The sequence below is a fragment of the Saccopteryx leptura genome, chromosome 2 (genome assembly GCF_036850995.1).
Source record: "Saccopteryx leptura isolate mSacLep1 chromosome 2, mSacLep1_pri_phased_curated, whole genome shotgun sequence".
NCBI lineage: Eukaryota > Metazoa > Chordata > Mammalia > Chiroptera > Emballonuridae > Saccopteryx > Saccopteryx leptura.
Window position 1 is genome coordinate 345610440 of NC_089504.1, and position 16528 is coordinate 345626967.

Genomic DNA, 16528 nt, shown 5'->3' on the forward strand with positions numbered 1-16528 from the left:
GGTGTCAGAGGGTGGAGGTTCTGAGTGAGTTTTCAGGAAGGTGGGTTTGGAAGGTTTGGAAATCTGCTTGCCCTGGGTCCCCTTTTATACCCTGCTGAGGGGCCACTGTCATCAGATGCAGTGCTCTTTCCTTGTCATTGTTTGTCCTAATTAACAGGCAATTATCAAATTAGCCAAGTTTGTTTTCCTGGTTAATCTTTTCAAGATGGATGGAAAACACTGCTTCCTTTTCCTTCCATCACTTCCACTCTTCCTGGTCTTGTGTCTCCCTTGCTTCAGCTTCCTCAAAGAAAGCTGTCACGTGACTTCTGCCTTTAGCCGGTGTGTGTGTTAGTCTCATGTTGCATAGTGCAGCAGTCTGCCCTTGGGTGACAAAGATTCTAATAAGCCACATTCTTCTTGGTGACTTGGGAGGGTAAAGTTGCATTTTAGTGTGATGGCTCATTCATCGTGGTTCAGGTGAGCAGAGAAATTTGACTGTGAAACAGGGCACCACTGGCATGAGAGTAAGACTCTTAGGACTTTCCCACTCCCTGCTGTGAATCATGGCCCATTTTTTAGGCTTTTAGGTGGGAAACAAATAATTGTTCTAAGGAGGAAGACTAAGTCATAAAATTTTGATGTTTCTTCTTTTCTCTCAGCTTTCATGAGGTATACTTAATATACAAAAAGTTGCACATGTCTAATGTACACATTTTGATGAGTTTGGACATATGCCTATATGGTATTATTATGACCTTAATTAAAGAATAAATATGTCTGTCACCTCTGAAAGATTTTTTTCTGCCCCTTGCATTTTCTTGTGTGTGTTAAAAACACTAACATAGAATTTTCCTTTTTAACAAGATTTTAAGTGTACCCTACTCTATTGCTAAGTATAGGTACAACGTGTACACCAGAACTGTACATTATTCACCTCCTGTAACTGTAACTTTATACCCACTGAACAACAATGACCAGTTTCCTACTACCCCAGTCCCTGGAAACCAAATTGTATTCTTTGATCTTTTTTGTTTAAATAATATCCCATATAAGTGGATTCCTGCAGTATTTGTCCTGTGACCGACTTATTTCATTTAGCATAATGTCTTCCAGCCCGTTCATGTTATCCCAAATTGCAGGATTTTCTTTTTTTTTTTTTTAAGGCTGAATAATATACATTTACATCAATGTATCAGAGTTGGCAATCAGTATATAATTCAGGGTTTAGTGGCAGAAAATGGTTGGCAATAAGTGTGAACTTATACTGAGGTTAATATCATGTGAAAAACCTTTGTCTTTTTTATTATAAACTGCTTCACTTCAATCTCTTCTTAGAGATGTGCAGAGGTTGTTTATAGACAGCAGTTCTCAATCTCTTTTTCTACCTGGTACCAGGACGGATTTTTTTTTTTGGTGAGGTTACACCTGGGATAGAGGTGCTAAGGGCGACTACAACATTAGGGTGTGTGGTTAAATAAATTCTCCCAAGAAGTTTAGGTAGAGTTACATCTCCCCAAATCATGTGCTGTATATTGCATTAGTATCTACTCTTTTAGATCTAAGAAAGGCTCTGAATTTCATCATAGATTAAGTCTCGGGTATCTTTCATAAGTGAATGATTGAACACAAATTGTGATACATCCTTATGATGGAATACTACTTGGCAATAAAAAAGAACAGCTATTGATACACAGAACAACATGTATGATCTCAAAGGAATGATGTTGAGTGTGAAAAACCAATCACCAGAGATTACATACCACAAAATTCCCTGTGTAGCACATGCTTGAAATACAATTATAGAGCTAGGGAACACAGTAGTGGTAGCCAGGAGTTATGGATGATGACTGGGAGGGAGTGGGTGTGCTACAAAGATGGAGCCTTATGGAGAAGGACAGTTCTGTGTCTTAATTGGGATAGTGGTTACATAAGTCTACACAGTATGCATGATAATGCTGCATAGAAGCACACACACATACACACAAGAGCACGTAATACTGGTAACATATAAACCAATGCTGTGGATTGTACTAATGTAAGTTTTTGAGTTTTGAAATGTAGTATCATTACATAAGATGTGACAGTTGAAGGAAATTGGGTGGAGGATACATGGAACTTTGCTGTACTTTTTCCCATCTTTGGTGAATATACAGCTATTTCAAAATACAATGCACAATGAGGCTTTTTATAGGTAAAGGCAAGCAAGGGTTTGTCTACCGTGGACCTTCATTCCAGGGATTTTTTATGACTTGATCTCATCTAGTACCACACACACACAGAGATGAGGAGGAGGAGATCAAGAGTACCATGGCTACTATCAGCAAGACAAGTAATAACAAGTATCGGAGAGGTTGTGGGAAGAAAGGAGCCCTCACACCGCTGGTGGGAATGTAAACTGGTACAGCCACTAGGAAAACAGTATGGAGGTGCCTCAAAAATTAAGAATAGTTACCGTATGACCTGGCAATTCCTCTTATGGGTACCTATTTGAAAACATTAATTTTCAAAGATATATGTACCCCTATGTTCATTGCAGCATTACTCATGGTGGCCAAGACATGGAAATCAAAACATCTTTCGATAGATGGTTGGATAAAGAAGATGTGGTATGTATATACCACGGAATACTACACAGCCATAAGAAAAGATGAAATAGTGCCATCTGTGACAACATGAATAGACCGTGAAAACATTATGCAAAATGAAATAAGTCAGTTGGAAAAAACTGAGAAACATATGGTTTCACTCATATGTGGAATATAAAACCGAAAGCCACAGACACAGACAACAGCATGTTGGTTACTAGAGGGAAAGGGGGGGGGTAGTGAAGGGTAAAGGGGACCAAACAGACGATGGAAGATGACTTGACTTTGGGTGGTGGGCACACAATGCAATATACACATCATGCATCATAGAAATGTACATTTGAAACATATATAATCTTATTAATCAAAGTTACTCCAATAAATTTAATTTTAAAAAGTATTAGAGAGGTTAATATGTTAGAATAAATTTAGTCATAAGGCCAGAATACCTAACTGGGCTCAGGAGGTACAGTATATACTAAAGTTATAAGGAACAAACAGGTAAGGAGGTCAGCAGCCTCATGGAGAAATATAGTAGTGTTTAGTCTCTAAAGCCAGAACTCTAGAGGTAGAAAATATTGTTACAGAACTGTACTCCCTAGGAATAATGGGGATGATAATATCCTTGAGTAGCAGAGACCAGGTGGCGGCAGCACTTTAATTACAAGAAGTAAAGTGGGTATAATTTTGTGATGGGCAGCAAGTTTGGAATGATCACTGGGGCAGAGTGAAATCATATCAAGCATCTTTAGTTATGATAGTGGCATGAAACTAGAAATCAATCACAAGAGGAAAACTAGAAAATTCGCAAATATGTAAAGATGAAAAGGTCAAGGAAGAAATCAAATGAGAAATAAAAAAATACCTGAGACAAATGAAAATGAAAATACAACATACCAAAATTTATGGTAGTCAACAGTGGCAGTTCTGAAAGGGGAGTTCATCACAATATTTGTCTAATCAAGAAACAAGAAACTCAAATAAACAACTTAACTTTATCCCTCAAGGAACTAAAAAAAGAAGAACAAATAAAACCCAAAGTTATAGAAGGAAGGAGATAAAAAGGATTAGAGTGGAAATAAATGAAATAGAGACTAAAAAAGATAATAGAAAAGATCAATACAACTAAGAGATTTTAAAAGAGATAAACTACATTGACAAACATTTAGCAAGACTAAAAAGATAAAAGAGAGAAACCTCAAATAACTAAAATCCAAAATGAAAGAGCAGACTTTACAACTGATACAACAGAATACAGAAGATCATAAGAGACTATGAAGAACAATTATATGATAACAAACTGGACAGGCTAGAAGAAATGGACAAATGGACACATAACCTATCTGGATTAACATTAATAAGGTAAAAAAAAATAGAACATCAGGAAAGATCAATTACTAGTAAGAAGAATGAATTGTAATAAAAAACAACCCAATCCACAGGAGCAGACTGCTTCACTTATGAATTCTACCAAGCATTTAAAGAATAATTGATAACAACTGTCCTAAAACTCTTCCAAAAAATAGAATAGAATAACCCAAACCATTTTTATGAGGCCAGTGTTCCCCTGATACCAAAGCTAAACAAGACACTGCAATAAAAGAAAATTAGAAGCCAATATCTCTGATGAACTTAGATGCAAAATTCTCAACAAAATATTGACTAACAGAATTCATCGATACATTAAAAGGATCATAACATGATCAACTGAGGGGCAAGGATGGTTCAACACCTCCAAATCAGTCAGTGTAATACATAACATTTACAAAATGGAGGATAAAAATAATATGAAATCTAAAGAGATGCAGAAAAACCACTGACAAAATTCAACATCCATTTATGCTAAATAGGCTAAAAAAAATGAGTCTAGAGATAACATGCCTCAACATAATAAAGGCCATATATAAGAAGCACAGAGCTAACATCATTTTTAATAGTAAAAAATAGAAACTTTTCCTCTAAAATCAAGAACAAGATAACCACTTTTAATCTATAGAGTATTAGAATTCCTAGCCATAGCAATTAGGCATACACCAGAATATTACTCAGCCTTAAAAAAGAAGTAGATCTTTTCATCTATGACAGCGTGGATCTGGAGGGCTTTATGCAAAGTAAGAAGTCAGACAGAGAAGGACAAATATAATATGGTCTGTCTTACATGTGGAATCTAAAAAACAACTGAGCTTATAGGTACAGAGAACATATTGGTGGTAGCTAGTGGTGGGTTGTGCAGGGTGGGCAAAGTGGATGAAGAAGGTCTAAAGATAGAACTCCCAGTTATGAAATAAATTTGTCATGAGAATGTAATGTACAGCATGACTATAGTTAATAATACTGTATCACATATTTGAAAGTTGCTAAGGAAGTTGATCTGAAAATTTTTATCAGAAGAAAAATAGTAACTATGAATACTGAAAGATGGTTAGACTGTGCTGATCATTTTGCAGATATCAAATCATTATGTTCCACACCTGAAACCAATATAATTTTATATGTCAAGTATACCTCAATAGAAAAACAAGCTAATGTATTAATAAGTAGAATTCAGGAGGCTTATAATATCAGAAAAAGCAGAAAGCAATGCTGGTAGTTTGCAATGTTGAAACACTGTTCTATTCTTACTGTTTTGTTGACTATTTGCTTTTTCTATGACATAGCAATTTCACTCTTATGTATGTCCCTAGAAGAGAGAGGAAGTAACATATTTAAAAACTTATAGGTGACAATTTTCCATGTTTGTTGAAAAGTATAAATTTACATATTCAAATTTACATTGGCTATCATCTTATTTGCCTCAATTTACCAAAGAAAATATGTATAAGTTGGGATGTCTCACCTGGGATACTGCTATAGCTAGAAAACAGAGAGGGACATGAATAGATTGAGGCTCTGAAACCCAGCAGACTGCTTCTGCCTTGATTCTCCTGTTTTGGTGATGGTTTGCATATGAAAAACAAAGTGCCAACCATTCCCTATCCAAATGTCTCTAATAGAACTGGGAAACACGTTTCTAGCAGGAGGTGACAGGCAGGTATGTGCTAGCCTTGAATCGAACTTTCTGGGAGCTCAGAGTTAGACTCAAGCAGCTCTTTATTCAACAAAGAACTCAACTCCTGAACCTCTCCGGGACTTCCCAATCTAAATATGGACAAAGATACGAAACTGAGAACAAACAACTGTTTTGACCCTCCCCAAATCCAACGAGAAGTATCACATGACTTAGGAAGGACACATGACCAGAAATGTTTCTGGGGCTAATTCCTGACAGTCTCATTTCTGAAAAAGGTCCTTAAGTAGGATTTCCAACTAAGGAAAAGATCAAACAGTTTTTACAGAAGCCTCAAAACACAAAGGGAACAACTTCCTCCTTAATAATTCCCTAGTGATCACCGAAACAATGTAAACAAGGAAAGTCCTGCTTATTGGTCCCTACACTGGGGGTCCAGAGTATAAAAGCCTCAGGACAGAAGGTAACAATAGAATCTGAGAAACTCACCTCTGAACAGGAGTCCACCCTCCACACCTGACACCATGTGCTGCTCCCCTTGCTGCCAGTCAACTTGTTGCAGGACCACCTGCTGCAGAACCACCTGCTGCCAGCCTTGCTGCCGCCCCTGCTGTGGGTCCTGCTGCTGCCAGCCTTGCTGCTGTGGGTCCAGCTGTGGCAGCTGCTGCCAGCCTTGCTGCCGCCCCTGTTGCTGTGGAACTCCCTGCTGCCAGCCAGTGTGCTGTACTCCTGTGCACGTCTGCAGAACCTGCTACTACCCCACCTGCTGCTGCGTGCCTGGGTGCATAGCCTATGGCTGCGGATGCGGCTGTGGCCAGTCCTGCTGCTGCTGATCACCTGGCCCAGAACCACCGTCTGTCGGCACACACTACTTCTGCTAACTGACTTGCCATTATGGAAACAAATTAACCTTCTAGACCTTGTTGACAACCAAAGTGGAGATCCATAATTTCTGTGACTCATCAGCTTGTTTAAAGAATCAGGTTGATGGAGTGCAGACAACTACCCTGGATTCTCATCCTCCCGTGCACGTGGGTCTTGTTTCAGCTTTGCGCATCCTCGATGTGCAGTTATGGTCTTGGCCTTGACTCGGAGGTCAGGATCAATGGCTCCCTCTAAATAACTGTCAAACAACGTTTCATAACTTAATAGGTTTCCGTACCTGAATAATAATCTTTATAATCTTATTATCTTACAGTGTACTCAAGATACTTTGTACAAGGCTTTCTTTTTTCAGAATCACTTTGTATTGTCTTATTAGATGCAACACTCTTCTTTATGTGTTTCATAATAAAATCTATACCATAATTCACCCCTGTTGTGTTTGGTTTACTGTACAGTATTCCTGTAATAAGGATTTAAATGCATATTACATACTATATGCATCATTCATTCTGAGCATCATAACAGCCCCACAATTATTATATCCAATTTCAGAAAAAGAAATCATGGTGTATTGTCACAAGCTAATAAGTTACAGACTCAGATTCAGGACTGGGACTTCTGTTTCTACTCCAAGTAACCTGCATTTATTTACATATCAAAGATGTAGAGGTCCAGCCTTGGGTCACTGTACCCTCATCAAGCTGCAGTGCTGTCACTGCTCAGTTAAGGTTGTCCCCGGGCATGAGCACACCATGGACATGCCAGTAAATTCCCACATTCCAGATGTGCTTTTCCTTGTTCTCCACCTCTTCATGATAATATTACTCACTAAATAGTAACTGCTTTCTCTGCCTGCTTCTCTACTGATATGAGGAGTCCAAACTGACCAGATGATGGTTGTAAAATTAGATTTTGTCCCCTGACAAAACAATGCCTTTCATAGGAGTAAAACTACCAATCCAGAAGAGCCTAAAGGCATGACGGGATAGGAAGCCAGATTCCCGAGTATGTTGCAGGGGGTTATAGTGAGAGGGTCACCTCTACTTCCACCCATTGCTTCTGAACCCATGTATACTAACTTTTATGAACATATAGTAATACATATATGTCAAGCAAATAATGGTTATTGGATCAAAATATACACCACATTCAGAAGACAATACACCAATTCCACAGGTTGTTACTCTTATATTGGTGTCTTTGCTGCACACTTTAAACATCATTCTCATTTATCATCAGGCAAGCATTTCTCTGTCCTGTGATGTGTGGTAAGACAACTAGATCCATAGGACAAGTGGATCCATCGCTATGTGCCTATTGTTGACCTTGTTCCTCATGAAGTGGTTCCTTGGTCAAAATGGTATAATTCAGGATCCTATGACAATAATACTGTAAGCTGGTGGATAGTACTGCAGACAGGGAAGAACAAACATGCAACCGTATGAAGGAAGAACCGCAGTCTTTTCAATATATTGAATAGAAGTGGTACAATGTAGAACATTGGCTGTGTATGGGAGTTTGTTTTCATGATTGATATTATCAAGAAGAATTCAACAGCATTCTCTGCTTAGGACAACAGCACATACAGCAGAGAAAGCTACAGGAGGGGAAGCCCTTGCTGTTGGTCCACACAAAGCCTCTGTCCCTGTTCATGCTCCCTTGTGTAAGTATCAGTGCACCTGAGAAGGGGGCCAGGATGAGCTACACCAACTCATAGTTGTCCAGTGCCTACTAAGTGGTGGAGACTCTCTGGAGGCCATTGAAGTGGGACTCACAATGCATATTCTTCCACAGCACACAATCAAACTAGTTCACTCACATAGTACTTAAGTACAATGCTAACAGCGTAAGCTGAAACACTCACATCTCAATTTTTTAAAGTTTTTATGGGAGTGAGCATCATAAACTCGAACATCATATGTCAAGACTGTCATAACCTGAGGACTCCCTGTATTTCATTCATGTCAATCCCTCTGGCCTGAAATAATTCTGTTGAAAAATCAGCTGAAGCTTTATGGGAGCTCCCTACTAGGTAACTGTCTTTTCCTTGCTGCTCTTACGATTCTCTCTTTATCTTTAACCTTTGCCATTTTATTTATGATGTGTTGCATGGGCTTCTTTGGATTCACCTTGTTTGGGACTCTCTGTGCTTTCTGAACCTGTGTGTTGTTTTCCTTCACCAGGTTAGGGACATTTCTAGCCATTATTTGTTCAAACAGTTTCTGGATTCCTGGCTCTCTCTCTTCTCCTTCTATGCTATGTTGCAGATGTTGTTACACTTGATTTTGTCCCAGGTGTCCCTTTAGACTTTCCTAGTTTTTTAAAAAAATTCCTTTCTCTCTTTGTTGCTTTCTCTGTTATCTTGTCCTGTAACTTGTCGATTCACACCTCTGCTTCATCTAACCTACTATTGATTCCTTCTAGTGAACTCGTCCTTTCAGATATTGCATTTCTCATTTCTGACTGATTCTTTTTTATGGTTTCTATGTCCTTTTTAATACTTATTCTCTCTTTGTTTAAGTTCTCACTGAGATCAACCATTTTCCCCTATGGTCTTTGAACATCCTTACAACCACTGTTTTAAACTCTGCATCTGGTATCTTGGTAGTTTCCATTTCATTTAATTCTTTTTTTTCAGGAGATTTCTCTTGTTCTTTCATTTGAGGCCTATTTCTTTGTCTCAATTGTTTTTGTGTGTTTGTCTCTGTGTATTAGGTCGACTTGCTATGGCTTTCAAACCTGTCGTGATGGCTTTACAATGTAAATGTCTTGTGGGGCTCCGTGATACAGTCTTCCAGATTACCTGAATTAGGTGATCCAAAATGTCTTTCATGTGGGTTCTGTGCACCCTCCTGTTGTAGTGAAGTCTTGAATGCTGTTAGCCCATACATGGCTGGAGTTACCTCTCAGGTTGGTTGATTATAGGATAGACCTTGGTCACTGTGTATGAGTCACTGTGCAGGGGCTGTGCCCCCAGGCAGAGTTGTTTCAGCTGAGTGCAGTGCCTGCCAGAATCCCTCCTTCGGTGTGCCACTTAAATGCCTAGTTGGGTTGAGCTCTGTTGTGGTCTGAAGCCCACGAATGGTTGTTTTGATTCTGGGTCCTCTTGGACAGGCTTCCAGTGTAGGTCAATGTCAGAGGTTGTCTGTAACTGGACTTGGGCTATCTGGTGATACCATGCTATTATTCACTGTTTGGAACTGCGTCTACTGGGTCTGGGTGTGTGTGGCAGGGGCCAAGCTGTGTACAAGGGCTAGCTCTCTCCAGCTCTAAGCTGGACATAAATCAATAAAGTGTCCATGTTCCCTGAGGTCCAACTCTATCTGTTGGCTACTCTGTACACCCTCCGGTCTTCATCCAGAGCCTTCCAAAGAAAGACTAGAGTGGGCCCAGGCTGACCATAACCCTTCCACAAGGTGTGAGCTAGGAAGGGTGGGATGACTGAGGTTGGGAGGAGGGGGCTTGTGGGTCTCCTGCTTAGTGGCAGCCCAGTCAGGCACTCAATGTAGGGGAAAATGGCTCCTACCCCAGAGCCATGCCACTCAGTCTGCCGCAGTCTCCAACCTTAGCTCCTCCAGGAGAAGCACACTGCACGTTCAGGTTGAGTGCCAGCCTGCCCTACTGCAGGAGCAAGGTCATCAGGGTAGAGCCACTGGGCCCCGAGGGAACAGAACAAAGGAGTCTCTCATTGTGGGTGGAGTTGGCAGAGCCTACAGGAGGGGGCAAGCACGTCCCCCTCCCCCAGCTTCACAGGCACACAACCTAGTGCCCTTCTGAGTCCCAGACAAGATCCACCAAGGGAGAAATGTATGTGCTATAATTTGAAGGGGATGCGGTTAAATTCTATTCCTTAACCTGGTAATAGTGACATGAGTGTGTTCACTTTGAGATAATGTATCAAGTTGAACACTAGTAACAATTTACCAAGCTGGAAATTACAAATTTGGGCACTTGAAAAAAAAAGTTAAACTACAAATTAAAAAAAACAACAACAACTCCATTGATTGAGAGGAGAGAGAGAAAGGGAATGAAGTACAGGAAGGGAGAGAGAGAGAGAGATAGAAATATCAACTCATTGTTCCAATTAGTTGTTCCATTTACTTGTGCACTCATGGATTGCTTCTCGTACATGCCCTAACTGGGGATCGAACCCATGACCTCAGTGCACCTAGATGACGTTTGACCCACTGAGTCACCTGTCCAGGACCAAACCACAAAATTTTTGACCCTGTCAGTACTCTAAGATACTTCAGGTGTTATCTCACATAATCTAATTACTTCATTAAAAAAGGAAAAGAAAAAAATAATGTGCAGTCACAGACCGAAATGACTCTGGTAGTAAACAGGTTAGGCATAAAATCACCAACTGCTCTGAGCTGCCCAGACCAGGAGGAACTATCTAGATCACAGGAGCAGAATGACTGAAGCAGGAACATGCTGATAATGTAACTACTTCTCTTTATCTATAAAAAGAGTTTCTATGAGTTATTTTCAATTAAGAAGTAAATTAAGCACCTATTTTCAAAAAAGATCATAACATTTAGGGTACAATTTCCTCCTAACATTTCCCCAAATGACAATGAAAACAATGTAAACAAGAATAAGGAAAACCTTGGCCATTGGTGCCAACATTTCGGGCCCCACGTATAAAAGCTCCAGAAGAGAAGGAACCATCAGATTCTGGAAAACTCACCTCTCAGCAGGAGTCCACCCTCCACACCTGACACCATGTGCTGCTCCCCTTGCTGTCAGCCAACCTGCTGCCGGCCCAGCTGCTGCTGCCGCCCCTGCTGCGTGTCCAGCTGCTGCCAGCCATGCTGCCGCCCCTGCTGCGTGTCCAGCTGCTGCTGCCGCCCCTGCTGCGTGTCCAGCTGCTGCCAGCCATGCTGCCGCCCCTGCTGCGTGTCCAGCTGCTGCCAGCCTTGCTGCCGCCCCTGCTGCGTGTCCAGCTGCTGCCAGCCATGCTGCCGTCCAATCTGCTGTCAGACCACCTGCTGTAGAACCACCTGCTGCAGGCCCAGCTGCTGCTGCCGCCCCTGCTGCGTGTCCAGCTGCTGCCAGTCTTGCTGCCGCCCCTGCTGCGTGTCCAGCTGCTGCCAGCCTTCTTGCTGCTGATTGTCTCTCCAAAAAAACCACCACCTTGATGCAACACTGTTAACGGATTTGCCATGTGAACAATTTTACTTCCTAGGCTTTGATGACAACCAGTTAACTATTAGAAAACTTGTGTTATTTATTGACTTGTTCAGAAGCTGGTGAATTAGCTCAATGTAGTGCAGAGAATTTCACACCATTTTCTTTCTCCCGTGTTGTGAATCATGTGCTAGCTTCCTGCATCCTTGATATGAAGTCATGTTATTGGCTTTAACTCTGAAGTCAGGATCTCCTCCTCCCTCTAAAAAATTTATCTTTATAACTTCAATAGGTCTCTGTGATTGATCAGTATCTTCAGAATCATATTTTCTTTTCAATATACTCATAGTTCTTTATCCTGTTTCTTCTTTTCATGATCACTTTATAACTTCTCCCTAGATGTAGGGATCTTACTTATGCTGCTTAATAAAATCTATAACATTTTAAGATTCCCACGTTGTGCTTTCTTTTACCTTACAATAGTCCTGACATAACAATTCATATACCTATAGCATACCATCTGCGGTATCCAACTACATCTGCACAACAGCCTGTCACTAATTATTATCTACATTACAGAATCATTGTGTAATGTCTCATAGCTAATAATAAATAGACTCAGATCCAGGACAGGGTCTTCTGTTCCTGCCCAAGGTCACCTACATTTATACGTCCACACAAGGAGCAATCATACCGAGTACTAAGGTCTAGTAAGATGTGCATTTGATTTTCTACTTTAACTATGGCAGGAATAACCCCTCATATATACAGATACATTCCTCTCAAGTTGTGTTTCACACCTCAGTTCCTGAAGCTACATGGTAAGGTAGTAGGGACAGAACTTTGGAGCTCTCGTGTGTGCCGGGAGCTTTTCCTGTCTCGAGGGGTTTCCAGCCACTCATGCAATTCCTCTGAGTCCAATTATTTTTAGCATCCTTAAGTTCTCATGAGAGTCACATTTAAAGGTACTTGTTCCTTAGCTGATGCAAATCAAATTCTAAATTACCATCTTCTCCTCAGTAGCTATCAAAAGAGCAAGGAATTAAGTAATTTATTGCAAAAAAAATGAATCTTATATTGTATTACTCCACTTTGGGGCAATTTGTTTTTCCAATCAAGATGTTTTCAAGAAAAATTAATTAAGATCAAAGTTAGGGAATAAGACACACAATGCAATGGGCATTTATGACGTTCAGCAATCCGTATCTTCTAAACCAGGGGTCCCCAAGCTTTTTACACTGGGGGCCAGTTCACTGTCCTTCAGACCGTTGGAGGGCTACCACATACAGTGCTCCTCTCACTGACCACCAATGAAAGAAGTGCCCCTTCCAGAAGTGCGGCAGGGGCTGGATAAATGGCCTCAGGGGGCCACATGTGGCCCATGGGCCATAGTTTGGGGACACCTGTTCTAAACCATCTAAAGGAACAAAATAACTTCATGTGTTTCCTGAGGTAAATAGGATACGAGGGACATGGGAACTTGTGATTCTAGAGGAATCTGAGGAATGTGAGAAGAACCTGTGTGCTCCTAGGAGTCAATCAAGGTAGACAGAAGACTAGCACTTTTGGTCCTTAAGTAATGTTGCTGCCAGAGCATTTAGTGAGCTGAGGCTTGATTCTGGCTCTGAGAGGAACAGAAGAGTTGAAGATCTATGTCATATCCTTGAGAGCATCATGAACTAACAAGGTTTGTCAACTTCTGAGACTAGGCATCTGGGCTGCTTTGAAGAGACCTCCAAGACCAACCTTGCTGACTACTGTCTCTTGTTGGGTGTTTTGAGTAAATTATATGTAGAACATATATGTTCTTGATTGCCTACAATTTTCTGAATATTCATGAAATGCTTTGTGTACATATTTTTAAATCTTGAGTAAAAGTTCAGGGTTGATTTATAAGTATGTTCCCATTTTAGGGAAAAGAAAATTAAAACTGTGAGAATAAATGAAAGCTATAGTTTGCATTCTCTGAGTAAAAAGATTCAAGGAAACATAGTTAATTAGGATATGCAGATCACATTGGCAGAGAATTGAGGAAATGATGTAGGTAAAGGTGTGTATAAAGCCAGTATCAAGTTTAGAACTGAAGCTTAAACCTGAGAGAACACTGTCAGAAATAATGAAAAATACATACTTTAGAACTGTCCTACTGATGAATAAAGAAGCTGGAGTCTTTATTAAAAGAATCACTGGTTGAATGATTTTCTTATGTGGCACACACGAAGCATAACTTTTTATTGTTTCATGAAGAGAGCCCTAAAACATAAAAGTGCATGTCTGATAGGAGGAAAAAGATCTGAGCACACTAAGATCCAAGATATGTGGGTGGTTGTCTCAGTCCATTTGTGGTGCTACCACAAAGGACTTATTAGTAGTTAGCTCAAACACGGACATTCATTTCTTACATTTCTGTAGGCTGGGAAGTCCAAGATCAGGTTGATCACAGACTAGGTGTCTGGTTGAACCTGCCTCCTGGTTTGCAGATTGCTGTTTAATTGCTGTATCCCCCAATGATACAGAAAGGGTGGGGAAGTCCTGGTTTCTTTTTCTTATTATCAGAGCACTAATCCTATCACTGGGGGACTTGCTCACATATTCTCAGGCTAATGTAATTATCTTTCAAAGATCCCCACTCCAAAAGGCATCACATTGGGTACTAGGGCTTCAACATATGAATTTGGGGAAGAGACAACATTCAATTCATAGAAGTGAGGTAATAAACACATCATCTGCAATCTGTCCTTTGCTCCTCCCAGACCAATCTCTACTTCTTTAAGGTGGTGAACAGCTACTTTTCTAAATGAGGAGAAGAAGAACAGGAGGAGAAAGAATAGGATTAGGAGAGAGAGAAAAAAGAGAAAAGCAACTTTATACCTCAAACAATTAGAAAAAAAGAATTAAGAAAGACCAAAGTTATCAATTGGTACAAGAGCAGCTACAGCTTGGGCACAATGAACCATCTAATAGCCCATGGAATACACTTCCATATTTTGATCTTGTTTCCTCCTGGATTATCAAGCGGCACAGGCAACCCTTACAGCTTATAGGTTTTGAGCCTCAAAATTATTGTTGTTCCTTTTTTCAAAGGATCAACAACAATGGCTCTGGGAAACTTCCACTAAATGGCAAATCGCTCTTGCAAATCAATGGATAACTTTATACTGAAACTGTCAACTTAAAATCAGCTCCAAGTCTAGAATTATATGCCATTATCATGGCTTTTCAGCATTTGCCATATTCCCCCTTTAATCTATATACAGACAGCAAATATTTACTTATAGTGTTTCCACTATAAAGACTGCAGTCTTAGGGACAAATGCTGATGAACTATTTCAGCAGTTTCTCCTTCTTCAAAGACTTGTATGTCAATATAGAGCTCCATGTTTCATAGGACATACTGGAGCTCACTCCATGCTCCCTGGAGCTTTAGCACAAGGGAATGCCCCCTTTTTTTTCTTTTCTTTTTTTTTTTGTATTTTTCTGAAGTTGGAAATGGGGAGGCAGTCAGACAGGCTCCTGCATGCGCCCGACCGGGATCCACCTGGCACGCCTACCAGGGGGGAATGCTCTGCCCATCTGGGGTGTTGCTCTGTTGCAACCAGAGCCATTCTAGTGCCTGAGGCAGAGGCCACGGGGCCATCCTTAGCACCCGGGGTGGCTTTGCTCTGGTGGAGCCTTGGCTGCAGGAGGGGAAGCAAGAGACAGAGAGGAAGGAGAGGGGGAGGGGAGGAGAGGCAGATGGGCGCTTCTTCTGTGTGCTCTGGCTGGGAATCGAACCTGGGAATCCTGCACACCAGGCCGATGCTCTACCACTGAGCCAACTGGCCAGGGCCTAGGAATGCCCTTGTTGATCAAGCTACCCAAAAGAAAATTATTTGGAGTAACCATGACAGATCGAGCAATTCAGTCTTATACTATTCATCACCAGAACGCTGCAGCCCTGTGTAAACAGTTTCAACTTTCTTGGGAAGCAGCACGCAGATTGGGAAATCCTGTCCAAGGGGTCCTATACTACAATCTGCCCCTTCATTTGGAGTTAACCCTCAAGGACCCCTACCAGGACAACTTTGGCAAATGGATGTTACTCATATACCTTCATTTGGCAAACAGTCCCATGTCCACGTTACAGTGGATACCTATTCTGGATTTATAGTAACCTCTGTCAGAACAGGAGAGGCTACTAAGCATGTCATAGCTCATTGTCTGTATGCATTGTTCTATTATTGGATTTCCTAAACTGGTTAAACTGAAAATGCTCCTGCATATGGAGCAAAAGCATTTACTGTATTTTGTCATTCTTATAATTTTTTTTTAACAATTTTTTTTTATTTATTCATTTTAGAGAGGAGAGAGAAAGGAGAGAGAGACAGGGGAGAGGAGCTGGAAGCATCAACTCTCATATGTGCCTTGACCAGGCAAGCCCAGGGTTTCGAACCGGCGACCTCAGCATTTCCAGGTCGACGCTTTATCCACTGTGCCACCACAGGTCAGGCCATTCTTATAATCTTTAAAGTGAAGGTATTATTAAAGTGTACCCAGCAAATATTTTAAGGTCAATTTAAAAAAATTTAAAAGGGGGTAGTCATATCCTGGAACTCCTACAGGTCTACCATATCATGCTTTTTACTTAAAAAAATTTAAATTTCTTTTGAATGCTGACGAACAGGAGACGCCAAATCTTTTTCACCTGCAAACTACTACCTTCTTTATTTGATCCAGCTAATAACACTGTTTTGTCTTTTTCCAAATAGCCCTAGATATATGGAAAAGATTTATATAGGTGGATGGGGATCCTCAAACCCCTCAGCGAGATCTTCTGAGCATGGCTTTTAAGATACCTAGAGGCAGAAAAAGCCCAATAGAGATCTGGAGAACTACCAGCTTTTAGGATACACCCTTAAAGGCTCCAACGCCCCAAAGGGATCGCATAGGATGCCAT

At 40.7% G+C, this 16528-nt stretch overlaps 1 protein-coding gene across 1 annotated transcript; it reads left to right on the forward strand.

Annotated features, from left to right (window-relative positions):
• The first annotated feature begins 6098 nt into the window (after nt 1-6098).
• On the forward strand, nt 6099-11574 carry LOC136392331 (keratin-associated protein 9-1-like). Its single transcript, XM_066364427.1, has 2 exons — nt 6099-6300; nt 11195-11574. The coding sequence occupies exons 1-2, from the start codon at nt 6099-6101 to the stop codon at nt 11572-11574; spliced, it is 582 nt and encodes a 193-aa protein (XP_066220524.1).
• Nucleotides 11575-16528: the final 4954 nt, after the last annotated feature.